Consider the following 13717-nt stretch of genomic DNA (forward strand, 5'->3'; position numbering starts at 1 on the left):
TGTCTTGACAGACGGCGGCAATCGGGACGTAAATTTGCTGACGCAGCTGTGGCCGATAATAGCTTTAGGATGAGCAGGGCGACAGAGAAGAAAAGTTGATGTAAAGCGTTTGATGGTTTTAACTGTCAGCAAAAGGGAATATTAACTACAACAATAAAGTGGGGGGGGGGCAAAGACATTCATCAACTAATTAGCAGTCTCTCTTTTAACTGCTAATTGAATCTGCTCTTCTCTGCTTCTCTTTGGGCATTTCTCCCCACTGTCAGTTATCAGTGGGGGTAGGGTTTAGCATTTGAAAAGTCGAGAACAGAAGGACAGTCACTTAGGCCCCTCAAGGAGGCCTTAAATCGGGGATGGTGTGGGGTATATCCGGCTAGGGACAACTTTAACGTTGTTTCTCAGTATTTCTAGAAGTTTTTTTTATTTTATTTATAAGTGGCAGTTATGATAAATAACAGGTGAGAAGTTAGACGAGCAATGATATAATCATGTGACACCTAAGTAAGTGTGTCAACTCGTAACAGAGCCTTACATGGACTTTATTGACGGTGGGTAATGGTAATTTATAGTCTTCTTGTCATTTATATTGTGTAAGGTGACAGTTTAGCAGAAAAAAACTGGTAAACGTTGCGATCACATAATCATATGATCCTTAAATACATACACAATGCGTAACAGACTTTTTTGACTTTGGATTATTTCCGTTGTATAAGGTCATGAAAAACTGGCAAGAGAAGCGATGACATAAACATACGACACCTAAGTAAATGTGCCAATGCATAAGAGAGCTTTCCGTGGACATTTTTGGATGTGGTTTAGTTGTAGTTTTCCCATTGAATTATACTGTGCAAGGTGCTTCGTATCATGCATAACAGGTGACAGGACTAATTGCATCATAAAACATCGAGGTACATATGCCAATATGGAACAGGGATGTGGATTATTTCTAGTCTTTGTTTATTTCTATTGATAGCAGTGATCACGGCTAACCGAATAACATGACATCAATTAGGCCGTAGCCTGCTACACCTATCTTGAGCACGCATCAATCAAACACACTCGCCAAATGTACCCGACTTCAAGCTGTCAAGTGGGCGCAAGCACAACTCGAATGGCCAACTGGAAGCACGAGAAACTTTTCAGAGAGATCCAGAACATGCAGACACACTGTCGCTTTGTACCAGCTCCCTCTATTTACTCAGCACTTCCAAAAATCAACATCATCTCTCCCCAGATGTCCACTTTTGAAAAGAGACTCCTCAAAGCCCTTCACCACCATCAGCACATTCGCCACCACAAGGGAGGAGCTCCGGGAATACGCAACGCCAGCGGGACTGAGAGTGTTTCCCCTCCGTCCTTCCCGTTCCTATTCTGGCCCCCATTACTTCAAGCCTCTAGGGTAGGCTTTGTTACACCCCTCCACCCCTTTACACACACACTTAAGTCCCTGGTGAATCCTTCCCCTCCTCCACGCCTCACAATCGACCCTTTAAGGCAGCCTCCCAGCTCACATCCCCATGGGCTCTTGTGCGTGTCGACCTGTTTTATCGGAGAAAGCACTAAAAAAGCCAAGTCTTAAAAAACTGGCCCAAAACAAAACCAATGCGAGTTTTCTTTTGTTACGTTTTGCACTGTCTACTTTGCACTCATATATTTATTTCCAGGATGTGGGTTTGAAACCCTAATTTGAAACCTTAACTGTCGTCAAATATGAAATACCCAAACACTCTTAAAACATTCATTTGAAACTCTCAACCTTAAATTGAAACCCTAACCCTAATTTGAAATCCTAATCCAATTTCGAAACTATAAATTCAAACAATAAACCACTCTTGAAAACTACTATTTGAAACCCTAACCTTTGTTTGAAACACTAACTTAAACTTGGAACACTAATTTGAAAACATAACCAAGTCTTGAAACCCTCATTTCAAACCCTAAACCAAGTTTGAAAGCCTAACATTGGATTGAAGTATTTTGGTAAATTTGCTTTCTACTGACATCTGTATGAGACAAATTCCATCTTGATGAAACCCCATCCAGTAAATTTGTCAGTGCGGATTACCATTACGTAACCATGTTAGTAGGCATAAGCTTTTTTTTGCTGCAATTTTTCATTACAGGAAGGAGAGCCGTGGGAATTCCAAGCGTACCGTTTCTCCAGACAGAAAGCAGACCTTTTAGCCCATAGCGAGACACTCGTTTATCACGTCCTTTGGGATGTTTGTCCTCCAATCGAGTGTCAAGAGCGAGATGCAGTAAGGCTAGCGAGCGAGTGAGTTATGCGCTGGACGCGCCTGCCCGCTTCCGTCAGCCGCCGCCCCGCTGAAGGAAGGAGCTCATTGCAAGTGATGTTCCACAAGCTTCCTGGAGCGGTGGCCCTAATTGGAACTGCTTGTATGGTGCTGCTCATTACACTGACGGTCAACTTGACAAAGAGTCGCCGCTCAATCTGACAGCAACCAGCTGTTTTCCAAGGAGTCTGAATTTCAGACCCCAACCTTGGCCCCTAACCTAAATTTCAAACCCTAAACCTTGTTTGAGACCCTAACCCAGTCTTGAAGCCCGCATTTATCCTAATTTTAAAATCAAACCCAGGCTTTGGAATTGTAATTTGAAATCATAAACCCTGGGTTGAAACCCTAACCCAGGTTTGGAACCCTTACTGAATTTGAAACCCTAATTTGATAATGTAACCCTGGTTTGAAACACTAATTTTGGCCTTATAACCTAATTTAAAACCTTAATGTTTAAAACCTAAACCTTAATTATCCAAAAGCATAATCCAGGCTTCAAACCCAAATTTGATCACTAAACTTGGCTTGAAAATAGAGATGGGCGACTACAGATACCAACGTTATTTTAAGATACTGGTTATTAGGGCAGCCACAAACGATTATTTTGCTAGTCGACTAATCATCAATTGTAGTAGTAACGATTAGTTGACTAATTGCATAATATGTAAATCGTGGCAAATCGCAGCAACAAGCTACTGCTCTTATAATAACCATCATTCGCTTGCAGCTTGAATTCTTAATGTACAAATTAATCATAAAGACAATTAAGATGATAGTACATTCATCCATCCATTATCTGTACCGCTTCCCCTCACAAGGGTCGCGGGGCGTGCTGGAGCCTATCCCAGCTGTCTTTGGGCAGTAGGCGGGGGACACCCTGAACTGGTTGCCAGCCAATCGCAGGGCACACAGAGACAAACATCCGCACTCCCAATCACACCTAGGGGCAATTTAGAGTATCCAATCAACTTACCATGCATGTTTTTGGAATGTGGGAGGAAACCGGAGTGCCCGGAGAAAACCCACGCAGGCACGGGGAGAACATGCAAACTCCACACAGGGAGGCCGGAGCCGGGATCGAACCCACGACCTCTGAACTGTGAGGCGGACGTGCTAACCAGTCGACCACCGTGCCGCCATAGTACATTCAACTTTGTTTAAATTTTGCAATTCATACCATAATTCCTAACATGTTTATAAATGAGGGAGCAATTTAAATTGATGGAGATACTCTGGCCTTAAAATTTGTATCTGTAATTGTTTAGTGCATTTTAAGATAGAATCAAAACTATACAGCAAACTATACTATGCAGAGTTGCACTAATACAGTGACATTAACTATAAACACAAAAAGAAATACTTGTATACATATTTCACTCTTGGGCACCAAGACTTTTTTTTAACATAGAAGAAAGTGAAATTAGAGTAGATTGGGAAAATGCTCTGTGCTAAAGAAAACTAAGACCTTGTCTACACGTAGCCAGTGTTTTTTAACAACCGTATATGGCCATGATCTTCAGTCTTCCTGACTCGCATTTAGAGCAACAGATGACGATCTCCAGACATGAGATGGATTAGCTAATTAATCCAATTAAAATCTTTGGCTTCATTAAAGAGAGAGTACTCGGCGGGGGCGTTGCGTTAGCAGATCATTAAGACTCTCATTTATCTGCGCCCTAATACTTATCTTGTCAGTCGTTACGGATTTTGTTACGCTCCTCAACAGTTTTCCTTCTCGAGGCCTCGCCTAATCTCTGATTGGAGGCTTTACGGGCATGTTGGATTGGGATTAGGAGCCATGTGCTACTGTAAACCACAATAGGGAAACGAGCCACATCCAATCATCCTCAATTTATAAAGTTAAACCCAACCCAATCTTCAAATCTTAATATTAAAACATGAACCCTTGTCTGAAACCATAACCATGGGTTTGCATCCCATCTTGAAACCCTAACCTGTGCCTCAAACTGTACTTTGAAACCCAAACAATGGCATGTAATCCTAATTTGATAAACCCAATACTGTTTTGAAATGCTAATTTTGAAGCCCCAACCATGTGTTTGAAAACCAAACCCAGTCTCGAAATCCTAATTTGAAACCTAACCTCGGCTCCAAATTCCAAGTTTGACGCACTAACTCTTCTTTGAAACCATAACCCAATCTTAAAACCCTCATTTGAAACCCTAACCCCACCTCAAAATGAATTTGTAACCCTCCCACTCTCTTTGAAACCCTCATTGTAGCTGGAAATCCCAGTTTGAAATCTGTATTTGACTTCAAACACGAAGTTTAAACACTAAACTTGGCTTCAAACTCCAAATTTGAAACCCTAACAATTTTTTGAAATCCTACCCCAGGACTGGTACACAATTTAAAACCCTAACTTTGGCTTTGTACACTAATTTTAAATGTGAAACCCTAACCCTTGTTTTAAACCATAAACCAGGTTAAAAACCCTCGTTTGAAACCATAACCTGATCTTGAAACCAAAATGAAACCCTGAAAATGTCTTACAACCCCAATTTAAATCCCCCACTAATGTTTAGAATCGAGTCTGGCAACCCTATTTTGGTTTCAAACCCTAATCTCACCTTGAAACCAATTTGAAATGCTGTTTTAGAACTCTAATTTAAATGCCTCCCTCTTGTTTGACATTCTAACCGAAGCTTGTACCCAAATTGAATTTGTCCATTTGGTTTAAAAAAACTAAATTGAAATGTTTATCCTTCTTTCAAACGCTAATCCAGGCTGCAAACCATCATTTGAAACCCTAAAATCAAAAAATTGAAACCAATTAAAAAACACTTTCTCAGAACCCCTACTTGAAACCCAAACCCTTGTTTGAAACCATAACCCAGTCTTAAATCCCTTATTAGAAACACTAACCTCATCTTTAATTCAAAATTTAAAATTTGAAATTGAAATTAATTTGAAACGATAACACTGTTTTACAACCCCAATTTGGAACCCCCATTAAGGTTCCTAACACAGTCTGGGAACTCTATTTTGAAACCCTAACTGTGGCTTCAAACACAAATTAGAAACGCTCGGCCTTGTTGGAAATCATACATCAGGCTTGAAAACCATAATTTGAAACCTAACTTCAATTTGCAACCCGAATTTAAATTTCTCACCCTTGTTTAAAATCTTAACTGAGGCTCGGACCCCAATTTGAAACCGTCTATCAGATTTCCAACGCTATTTTGAAAACGTAATCCTTCTTTGAAACCATAATTTCAAACCCTAACAACATGGTGAAATCAATTTAAAACCATAACACTCTTTTACAACTCTTATTTGAAACCCTCACACTTGTTTGTAACCCTAATCCAGGCTGCGAAGCCTACTTGGAAACCCTAGCTGTGGCATCAAACACTAATTTGAAACTCTAAACTTGGCGTGAAACCCTAATTTGAACCCTCACTCTTATTTGCCACCCCACTCTGAGTTTTGGGGTCTTTCTGGACTAAAAGTGAGGCCGTGTGGAACAATTTTGTTGGCCCGGTGGGTTGGAATCTGAATGAGTGTCAAGCGGAGACATTGATGAGTCTCACTTGTGCTGGACGCTCATTAATTGGCCAAGGGGGGTGGCTGTGCAGTGTCATGATGTCGCAAGAGGAGGCGCTCTGCAATTTATCAGCACTTACAAGCCAATTTGTCAAGCCGGTGCCGGGCTGGACACTACCTCCACATTTTCGACTGATATTCTTCACTCTTAATAACAAGCCAAATCATTGATTTACCACCACTCGGTCCAGCTGCAACTTGATCTTCTTATCGCCTCGTATAAAAGACGCCACCTTCCGCCTTCGAGGCCGACCCGAGTAATCACCGGGCGAGATAACAAGTGTTTTAAACTCGGGGAGGGCAGATGAGTCGATAAAAGGCTGACGCGTGTTTGATGCTCGTCCGTTTACGAGTGGCTGGCGGGGCGAGGCGGCAGCAAAGGTCAGCTTGTGGCTCTCTAAACTGACATGCTGATATCGCAACACGCCACCTGACCATCTGAAAAACTCAACTTGTAACCCTAAAACAGACTACAAGCCCTATCCCCGGTCTTGAACCTCAATTTAAGACCCTAAAAACGCCATTACAAAGAACTGAATTTCAACATTGGCTTCAAATCTTAATCTAAATCCCTAAAACACCCTTGAAACCCTCATTTCAAACCCTATTTTGATACCTGACTTCGGAACTCTAACCCTGGTTTGAAATTATAACTTGAAAGTCAAACCTTGGCCACAAACCTACAAGCTTAAAATCTGAACTTGAAATCCTAAAATAAAGATGGGCGAGGTATCGGTATGGGTGACGATACCTGCCTTATTTCAAAGTATCGATACTCATGACAGCGGCCGATGCCAGTATCTTATTATAGTGGTATCGGCCGCCCTCTTGTGGGCGTTTTACAATCAGGAACTAGAAATGAGAAGAATAGAACCAATGTCCATTAATTTCTTTTAAGGGAAATATTAGGATATATAAGTCTTCCTTTAAAATTACCTGTCGTTTTTTGGGGAAAATCTTATGTATCGAAAGTATCAGTGGTATCAATAATTAGTATCGGTGACTACTCAAGAATTGAGTACTCATACTAGTATCGGTCTCAAAAAAAAACAGTATCAAACATCGCTACTCTATACCTGTCTTTCAACTCCAATTTGAAGGGCCAACCATTGTTTGAGACCCTAACACTAATTATAACCCCAAACAAACGTAATTGAAATCCTAAATCAGGCTTACAACCCTCATCAAAAATAAATGCTTGAAATATTAATTTGGAACACTAGCTCTAGTTTTGAAGGTTTGAAATGCTAACCCTGGTTTGAAATTATAATTATACCCTAACCTTGGCTTCAAACCCAAATTAGAAGCTGTTTGAAACCCCAACCTGAAAATTCAAACCTGTTTTCAAATGCAAATTTTGAAGCATAAATCCTATATTAAACCCTAAACCTGACTTGAAACCATAATTTGAAATGTTCACCCATCTTTGAAACCACGAGTTGAAACCCTAACCCTGGCTCCAAACGTTCATTTGAAACCCGAACCCTTGTTTGACCTTAACCCAAACTTGAACCAAAAAAAAAAAGACTTCAAACCCTAATATTACCTTGAAAGCCTAATTTTTAATAGTTACCCAAGCTTGAGGCCCTAACAATTTCTTGAAAACATAATTTCAAACCCTGAACCAGACTTCAAAACTCAACCTTTTCTCAAAGCCCCAATTTGAAATCCTCACTCTGGCTTGAATCCCTGCTTTGAATCCCTCACTGTGGCTCCAGACCCCATTTGGACCCTAAACCCTAGTCACAACCCTAACCTAATCTTTAAACCCACATTTGAATCCTATCATGTCTTCCACACCAGAATCAAGTTGTTAAGCCTCCAATTAGTGGCAAATGTGACATCTTTATACTGGCAAGTGGCACTTAATCCAATTGTACTTGGGTGTCTAATCCACTTTGGCTTCTCTGAGTACTTGCTCCATCTCGATGCACTTTCTCACATTCCCAAACAGGACATGGCACCCTTTCGTCACTGCTAAGCACTAACATGACTTCCTGTTTAGGTAAGTGGCTACATCATTTCCTGTCGCATCTCTACGCATTGAGGACCTGCAGTTTTTTTATTGGGGGAATCCAATCTGGGAACAGAAAAAGCCTCTGGACAAGACACCACAATAAAAAAAAAGCCCTACTCAGGACACACTTGCACTAATATCTTTTAATAGGATGGCGGGCCGTAACTCGGGAGGCAAGTGACCCGGAAAAGCTTGGATATCATGGTCCACAAGCTCCATAAAGGCATTCATGTGATGGCCCAAGAGGAAGAAGATAATAAGATGGCAAAGGAGGACAAAAGGCCAGAGAAACCCTCCCCCCCGTTGTGTCACAGCCTGCACTTTGCGTTTTATAAACAGGTCAGAGAGGAAATACAACTTCTGGATTAAGAACCGTGTCACTCGATACGGCGAAAAATGGAAATAAAACACTGAGCTCAGCAAAAATAAAAAAATAAAACACATGAAGGGAGGGTGGGGCCTCGTCCGTGAGGGACTGTGGCATCGTGCGCACGTGACTTTGGCTTTACGTTCACGTTTGACTCGCACAGCCAACAAATGTGCTTCAGTAGCCTCATAACAAGCGCACAATTCTAAAAAAGCATTTCAACTCTCAATATACTGTGCGGTGCTTTAATGGGGACTACTTCAATTTCTGGGAGTGTGTGATGTTTTAACATGTTCAACATGTTAAACAACAAGTCAACCAATTTGGTGTTACAAGAATTTACGCTTTATTTCTTATTTTTTCATAAAACTGGAAATGTGAAGGGCGGCACGGTGGACGACTGGTTAGCAAGTCCGCCTCATAGTTCAGAGGTCGTGGGTTCGATCCCGGCTCCGGCCTCCCTGTGTGGAGTTTGCATGTTCTCCGTGTGCCTGCGTGGGTTTTCTCCATTCCAAAAACATGCATGGTAAGTTGATTGGACTCTCTAAATTGCCCCTGTGATTGTGAGTGCTGATGTTTGTCTCTGTGTGCCCTGCGATTGGCTGGCAACCAATTCGGGGTGTCCCCCGCCTACTGCCCGAAGACAGCTGGGATAGGCTCCAGCACGCCCCGCGACCCTTGTGAGGATAAGCGGTATCGACAATGGATGGATGGATGGAAATGTGAAACTTCATGGATAGCAATTCAAATAGCCACTTAAAGCAAGTATAATATTGACGGTGAAAAACAGAGCAATGGGCAGCATTTCGTTATTTAATGCGGATGCAGGGTTGGCGCTACACTGGACCTAGGGGGTGCTATGGCCCCGTCAGAAATTTGCATAGCCCCAGTCAAGCTCCTCCAATTGTTTTATTTGATATTCTAAAATATATTAATGTATTTTTTTCTCCCCCTTATGTATTGGTCACGACCCCCTGTACTCCAAGGGTAAAAAATTGTTGGAGCTGTCCCTGTTAAGACACTTTCGTTTTCAGCGAGCTTTCCGCATGATGGTTTATTATTGTAAACAGGAATGAATATTTGTTTCACATTTTCTGTTCTGGAATGCAAGTGACTAACTATAATTCAACATTGTAATGCATATAACAATGTTCTTGATTTCCTATTTTGAGTGATTTTATTCTGAAACAGTTAATGAAAATTCATGAATTTATTCAAACTTAACCATCCGGCCGTAAAGAAATGTATTAGACCGAACGTCATGTGGACTATTTCAGTTTCACTGATTTGAATTTTTCACATGTGAATTTTAAACTGAATTTACTAAATTAAATGTATTTATAAGAATAGCTTATAACCATGATTTCACATCTTGATCAAGAAATAATTGTGTTAATTCACTATTTTTGCCCTTTTTTTAACCTTCCATTTTCTATACCGCTTATTCTCAATCGGCTCATGGTGATTCACTTCTAACCTGTGAGCCGGCTCAAATGTGAGTATAAAAAGGTGACGTTCGTACGCGCCCCTCCCACCCAGTCCCCCCAAAAAATTGGAACGTAAACTTGTTGAAAATGAAATAATTCTCATGAAAGCACTTCACGCTATCCAGAATGGTCTCTTCTAATTTCTAAACACTACTGGTGTACTTTAGTTTTACATGCAGTCAGTAGCCACTGACTACGCAGGTATACTGTAGTGAATATGAAACAGTAAGAATTAAACCAATATCGCATGGTTGTAAATTGATTTGGGACTTTACTCCCCTTTCCACTGACTCACCTGAGCACATGTGGACAATTGCTAATAGGAAAAGAAATCCAGTCGAAGTTGGAGACATCATTCAACGCCTCTGTCGCTTTACAGAAGTAATCCAAATTAATTCCAAAGGAGACTGTATGGACGTCAATACATGTCCTCTTCCCGAGAAACTCGTTGAATTAAAGCAAAAAAGTGTCCGGCGCGTTGAAGCATCCCGATGTCGCTGCCGCATGCGTGTGAAAAACTTCATTCAAACCGTTTGAAAGAGGGGCGTAAACAACAACAACAACAAAGTGTTTAGAAGTAATCGAGAACAACGCGATAACTTCCTTCCTGGAAAATCACATTATTCCAGTCCGACGCTGTGTCCGAGGTAACGCCGTCCCGTCCGCGTCTCCTCCGGCAACACAAAAAGAAGCAGGAGAAAGTCCAACGTAGTCACCGCAACTTTTCCATCCCACTTTTTTTCCTTTTTTTTTTTTTTTACATCCCGAGGCTTGAGAAGAGAGCAGTAGCAGCTGGAAAAGAAGCAGCGGCGCAGTAAGCCGGGATCGCTGCTTTACTATTCAGGGGGGAAAGCAGCAATGGCTCGATCCACGAACACACACACACACACGCGCACACGCGAACACGCACACGCCTCTTCCTTCTTTCGTCCCCCTCCTCCTCTGCTGCTTCATGGAGATGTTTCCCAGCGTGGAAATTCAGCCACTTCTGTCTGGGTACAGACAAAAGTTCACTTCACTTCACGTTTCATCATAATGATTTTTGTGTGCGCGTGTGTGTTGTGTTTGTGGTTTTCCCAAAATGGCGGTGCCACTGGGACGAAACGATAAGCTGCTGTTTTTTAAACGCTACACTTATGTAATGGCCCCAACGCACAATGTTTGTTCTCTACTGGTATTAATATTCCCAGTAATAGTTCTGAGCACAAAAACGTGTGTGCATATATATATATATATATATATATATATATATATATATATATATATATATATATATATATATATATATATATATATATATATATATATATATATATATATATATATATATATATATACATATATATGGGTGGATGCATAGATAGATAGATAGATAGATAGATAGATAGATAGATAGATAGATAGATAGATAGATAGATAGATAGATAGATAGATAGATAGATAGATAGATAGATAGATTGATTGATTGATTGATAGGTAGACAGAGCATATTCATCTTTGGTTTGAAAGATAATCAAACTGGTGAAAGGAGGCTGAATGGCAGCATTGAAATGAAGTATGTAAAGTAAACTATGAGAAAATTGCATGAGCAGAAATCATGAATAAATCAAGATACAGTAACTATTCAAAATCAAACGAACTGATGTTTTAACCACAAGGTCTCATAATATAAATGAAAGAACAAATGTGAGTTTAAGTTGAACATCTTGATTAAATATGACCTGGCTTTTCCCACATAGTTATGGATTAAATCTCTTAGCACCCTAACCTCCAATCTGTTATTTCTTGGGCCCTTTTGATTAAGCAAAATATTAAACACAAGCCACTTCCTCCATCTCATGAATAATTCACAGTGATGCGTTAAAAGATGATATAGGAGTGAAAGGGGGGAAGTTTTAAGTGACATGAAGCAGAATCGCTAAAAGCCTCTCTTTTTCTCTCTCTCTGTCTACCAGAGGGAGCAATGAGCTGCTTAAGTTACAAACTGCACATATGTTACCACGCAGTGACCTCTAGCGACGCTTGCCTGAACTGCTCTCAATTGTCTCCTATATGGAAAACGTCATGTCATGTCATCTTCCAAACCGCTTATCCTATATAGGGTCGCGGGGAGTTGCTGGAGCCTATCCCAGCCGTCAATGGGCGAAGGCAGACTACACTCCCGGACTGGTTTCCAGCCAGTCACTTATAGACAAAAAAACATTCAAATTCACACACACACACACATACACACACATTATATATATATATATATATATATATATATATATATATATATATATATATATATATATATAAAATATATATATACATATATATATATATATAAAATATATATATACATATATATATATGTGTGTGTGGGGGGGTGCGTTTGTGTGTGTGTGTGTAGGGGGGGGGGGTATGGACATAAGACAGCAGCATGGGGAGGGGATTATAACATGCAATCTCTACATAGGGGTGCCGAAGCCGTAATTCAACCACAAACCTCTGTTGTGAGAGGCATATATGCTTATCACTCGGCCCATGTGCTCTTGTTAAATAACTCATACAGTTAAAAAGGTTTAGGAAAAAATAAAATTACGTGAAGTGGGAGAGGCTTATCTCGACATGAACTACCCTTTGGAATTTTCCTTTGTCAAACTAATGTCGTGTTATCTTGTCCTTATTTCTTAATAATGTGACAGTTAAGTTTTTCAAGAGTGAGATTTGTGATGCAACTTGTTTTCCGCCTGTTTTATTATGCACTGTGACAATATAATCAGTGAACCTACAAAAAGACAGAGTTGGCTCCTGATTTCACCAGAAAAAAAGCAACCTTCGTTTCTACTTACTTCTTTCCATTTTTAGTAATCAGTAGTAGAACAGGGATTGTTTTCACCAAAACCTCCAGTTTCAGACTAACAAGCTGAAAAAATAAGGTTTTGTGAAAACAAATGTCCAGCAGAACAGTAACTTGGACGATTTTTTGGGCTTTTGTGAAAGCAAGACTGTGGAAGGCCTTTTGAGGGTAAATGAATTATGTACAGATAATACATCAGTTGCTTGTTGACACAGTGTTCGTCATTCACTCCATTATCTCCAACATATTTTCTCACGATCGCGACACACTTAAAACTACCAGAGCTGGGCATCACCTAACTGTCACTGAGATCCCGTCTGCATATTTAAACGACCCACATGGGCCCAGCCTTTCTGAATCAGCCAAACGGTGTCGAGAAGGGACTTAACCGGTGCCATGTCACATGCAGGTGCTGCACTCCTGACACGCGGTCAGGTAAGGAAAATATAAAAAAATAAAACAGTTGTGTACCCTGCGGTCGCACAGCCACAATGACATGTGCCCCATATTCACCGAACACCACTCCGTGCGTGTGTCTGTTGTTTTTGTTTGATAAGTTTTCTTTGTTTGGCAGCGTGTCTGCTCATGCGGTGCCTGCGTGTGACTTGAAGATTATCTTCTCGTCGGTGATGGCTCTGAATATTACCTTCCTGTTGAGAAAGCGTTTTTTAATTAACTCAGCAAATTCTTGAACTCAGACGGACTTTTTGACAAATTCCAATCAGGATTCCGACCTCATCACAGTACAGAAACAGATCTTATCTAAGTACTAAATGACATAAGATTGAACACTGACACAGGGAAGGTGTCGGTGCTAGTCTTATTGGATCTCAGTGCGCCATTTGATACACCTGTTCATAACATACTGCTGAACAGGTTGAAAACGTGGGTGGGATTAAATGGAACAGTCCTAAATTGGTTTAGGTCTTACTTAGAGGAAAGGAGTTACTTCGTGAACATTGGAAGTTTTGAATCAGATCGGATGGCCATGATATGTGATGTTCCTCAAGGGTCAGTCCTTGGGACCCTTCTGTTCAGTCTGTATGTTACCTTTGGGTCAAATGTTTTAATAACTGGGCTTTAATCATAAGGGCTCTGAGATGTGCAGATCCAGGTCAATTAGTGAGGCCCGGAGTTCAA

General features: G+C 40.7%; 1 protein-coding gene across 3 annotated transcripts in view; it reads right to left on the reverse strand.

The window, feature by feature from the left end:
* Positions 1–13717, reverse strand: part of robo1 (roundabout, axon guidance receptor, homolog 1 (Drosophila)) — a 276461-nt gene that overhangs the window by 159427 nt on the left and 103317 nt on the right. The window contains exon 1 of one of the 3 annotated variants that reach the window (XM_086035535.1): positions 10031–10758. The exons of the other annotated variants lie outside the window; for them this stretch is intronic. Coding sequence (XP_085891661.1) covers positions 10031–10091 — 61 coding nt within the window. The 5' untranslated portion in view covers positions 10092–10758. Of the gene's footprint in view, positions 1–10030; positions 10759–13717 lie in introns of those variants that run through there. 3 annotated transcript variants of the gene reach the window in all.

Source organism: Filicampus tigris, chromosome 7, assembly GCF_054856515.1.
Source record: "Filicampus tigris isolate MCC_2025a chromosome 7, RoL_Ftig_1.0, whole genome shotgun sequence".
Lineage (NCBI taxonomy): Eukaryota > Metazoa > Chordata > Actinopteri > Syngnathiformes > Syngnathidae > Filicampus > Filicampus tigris.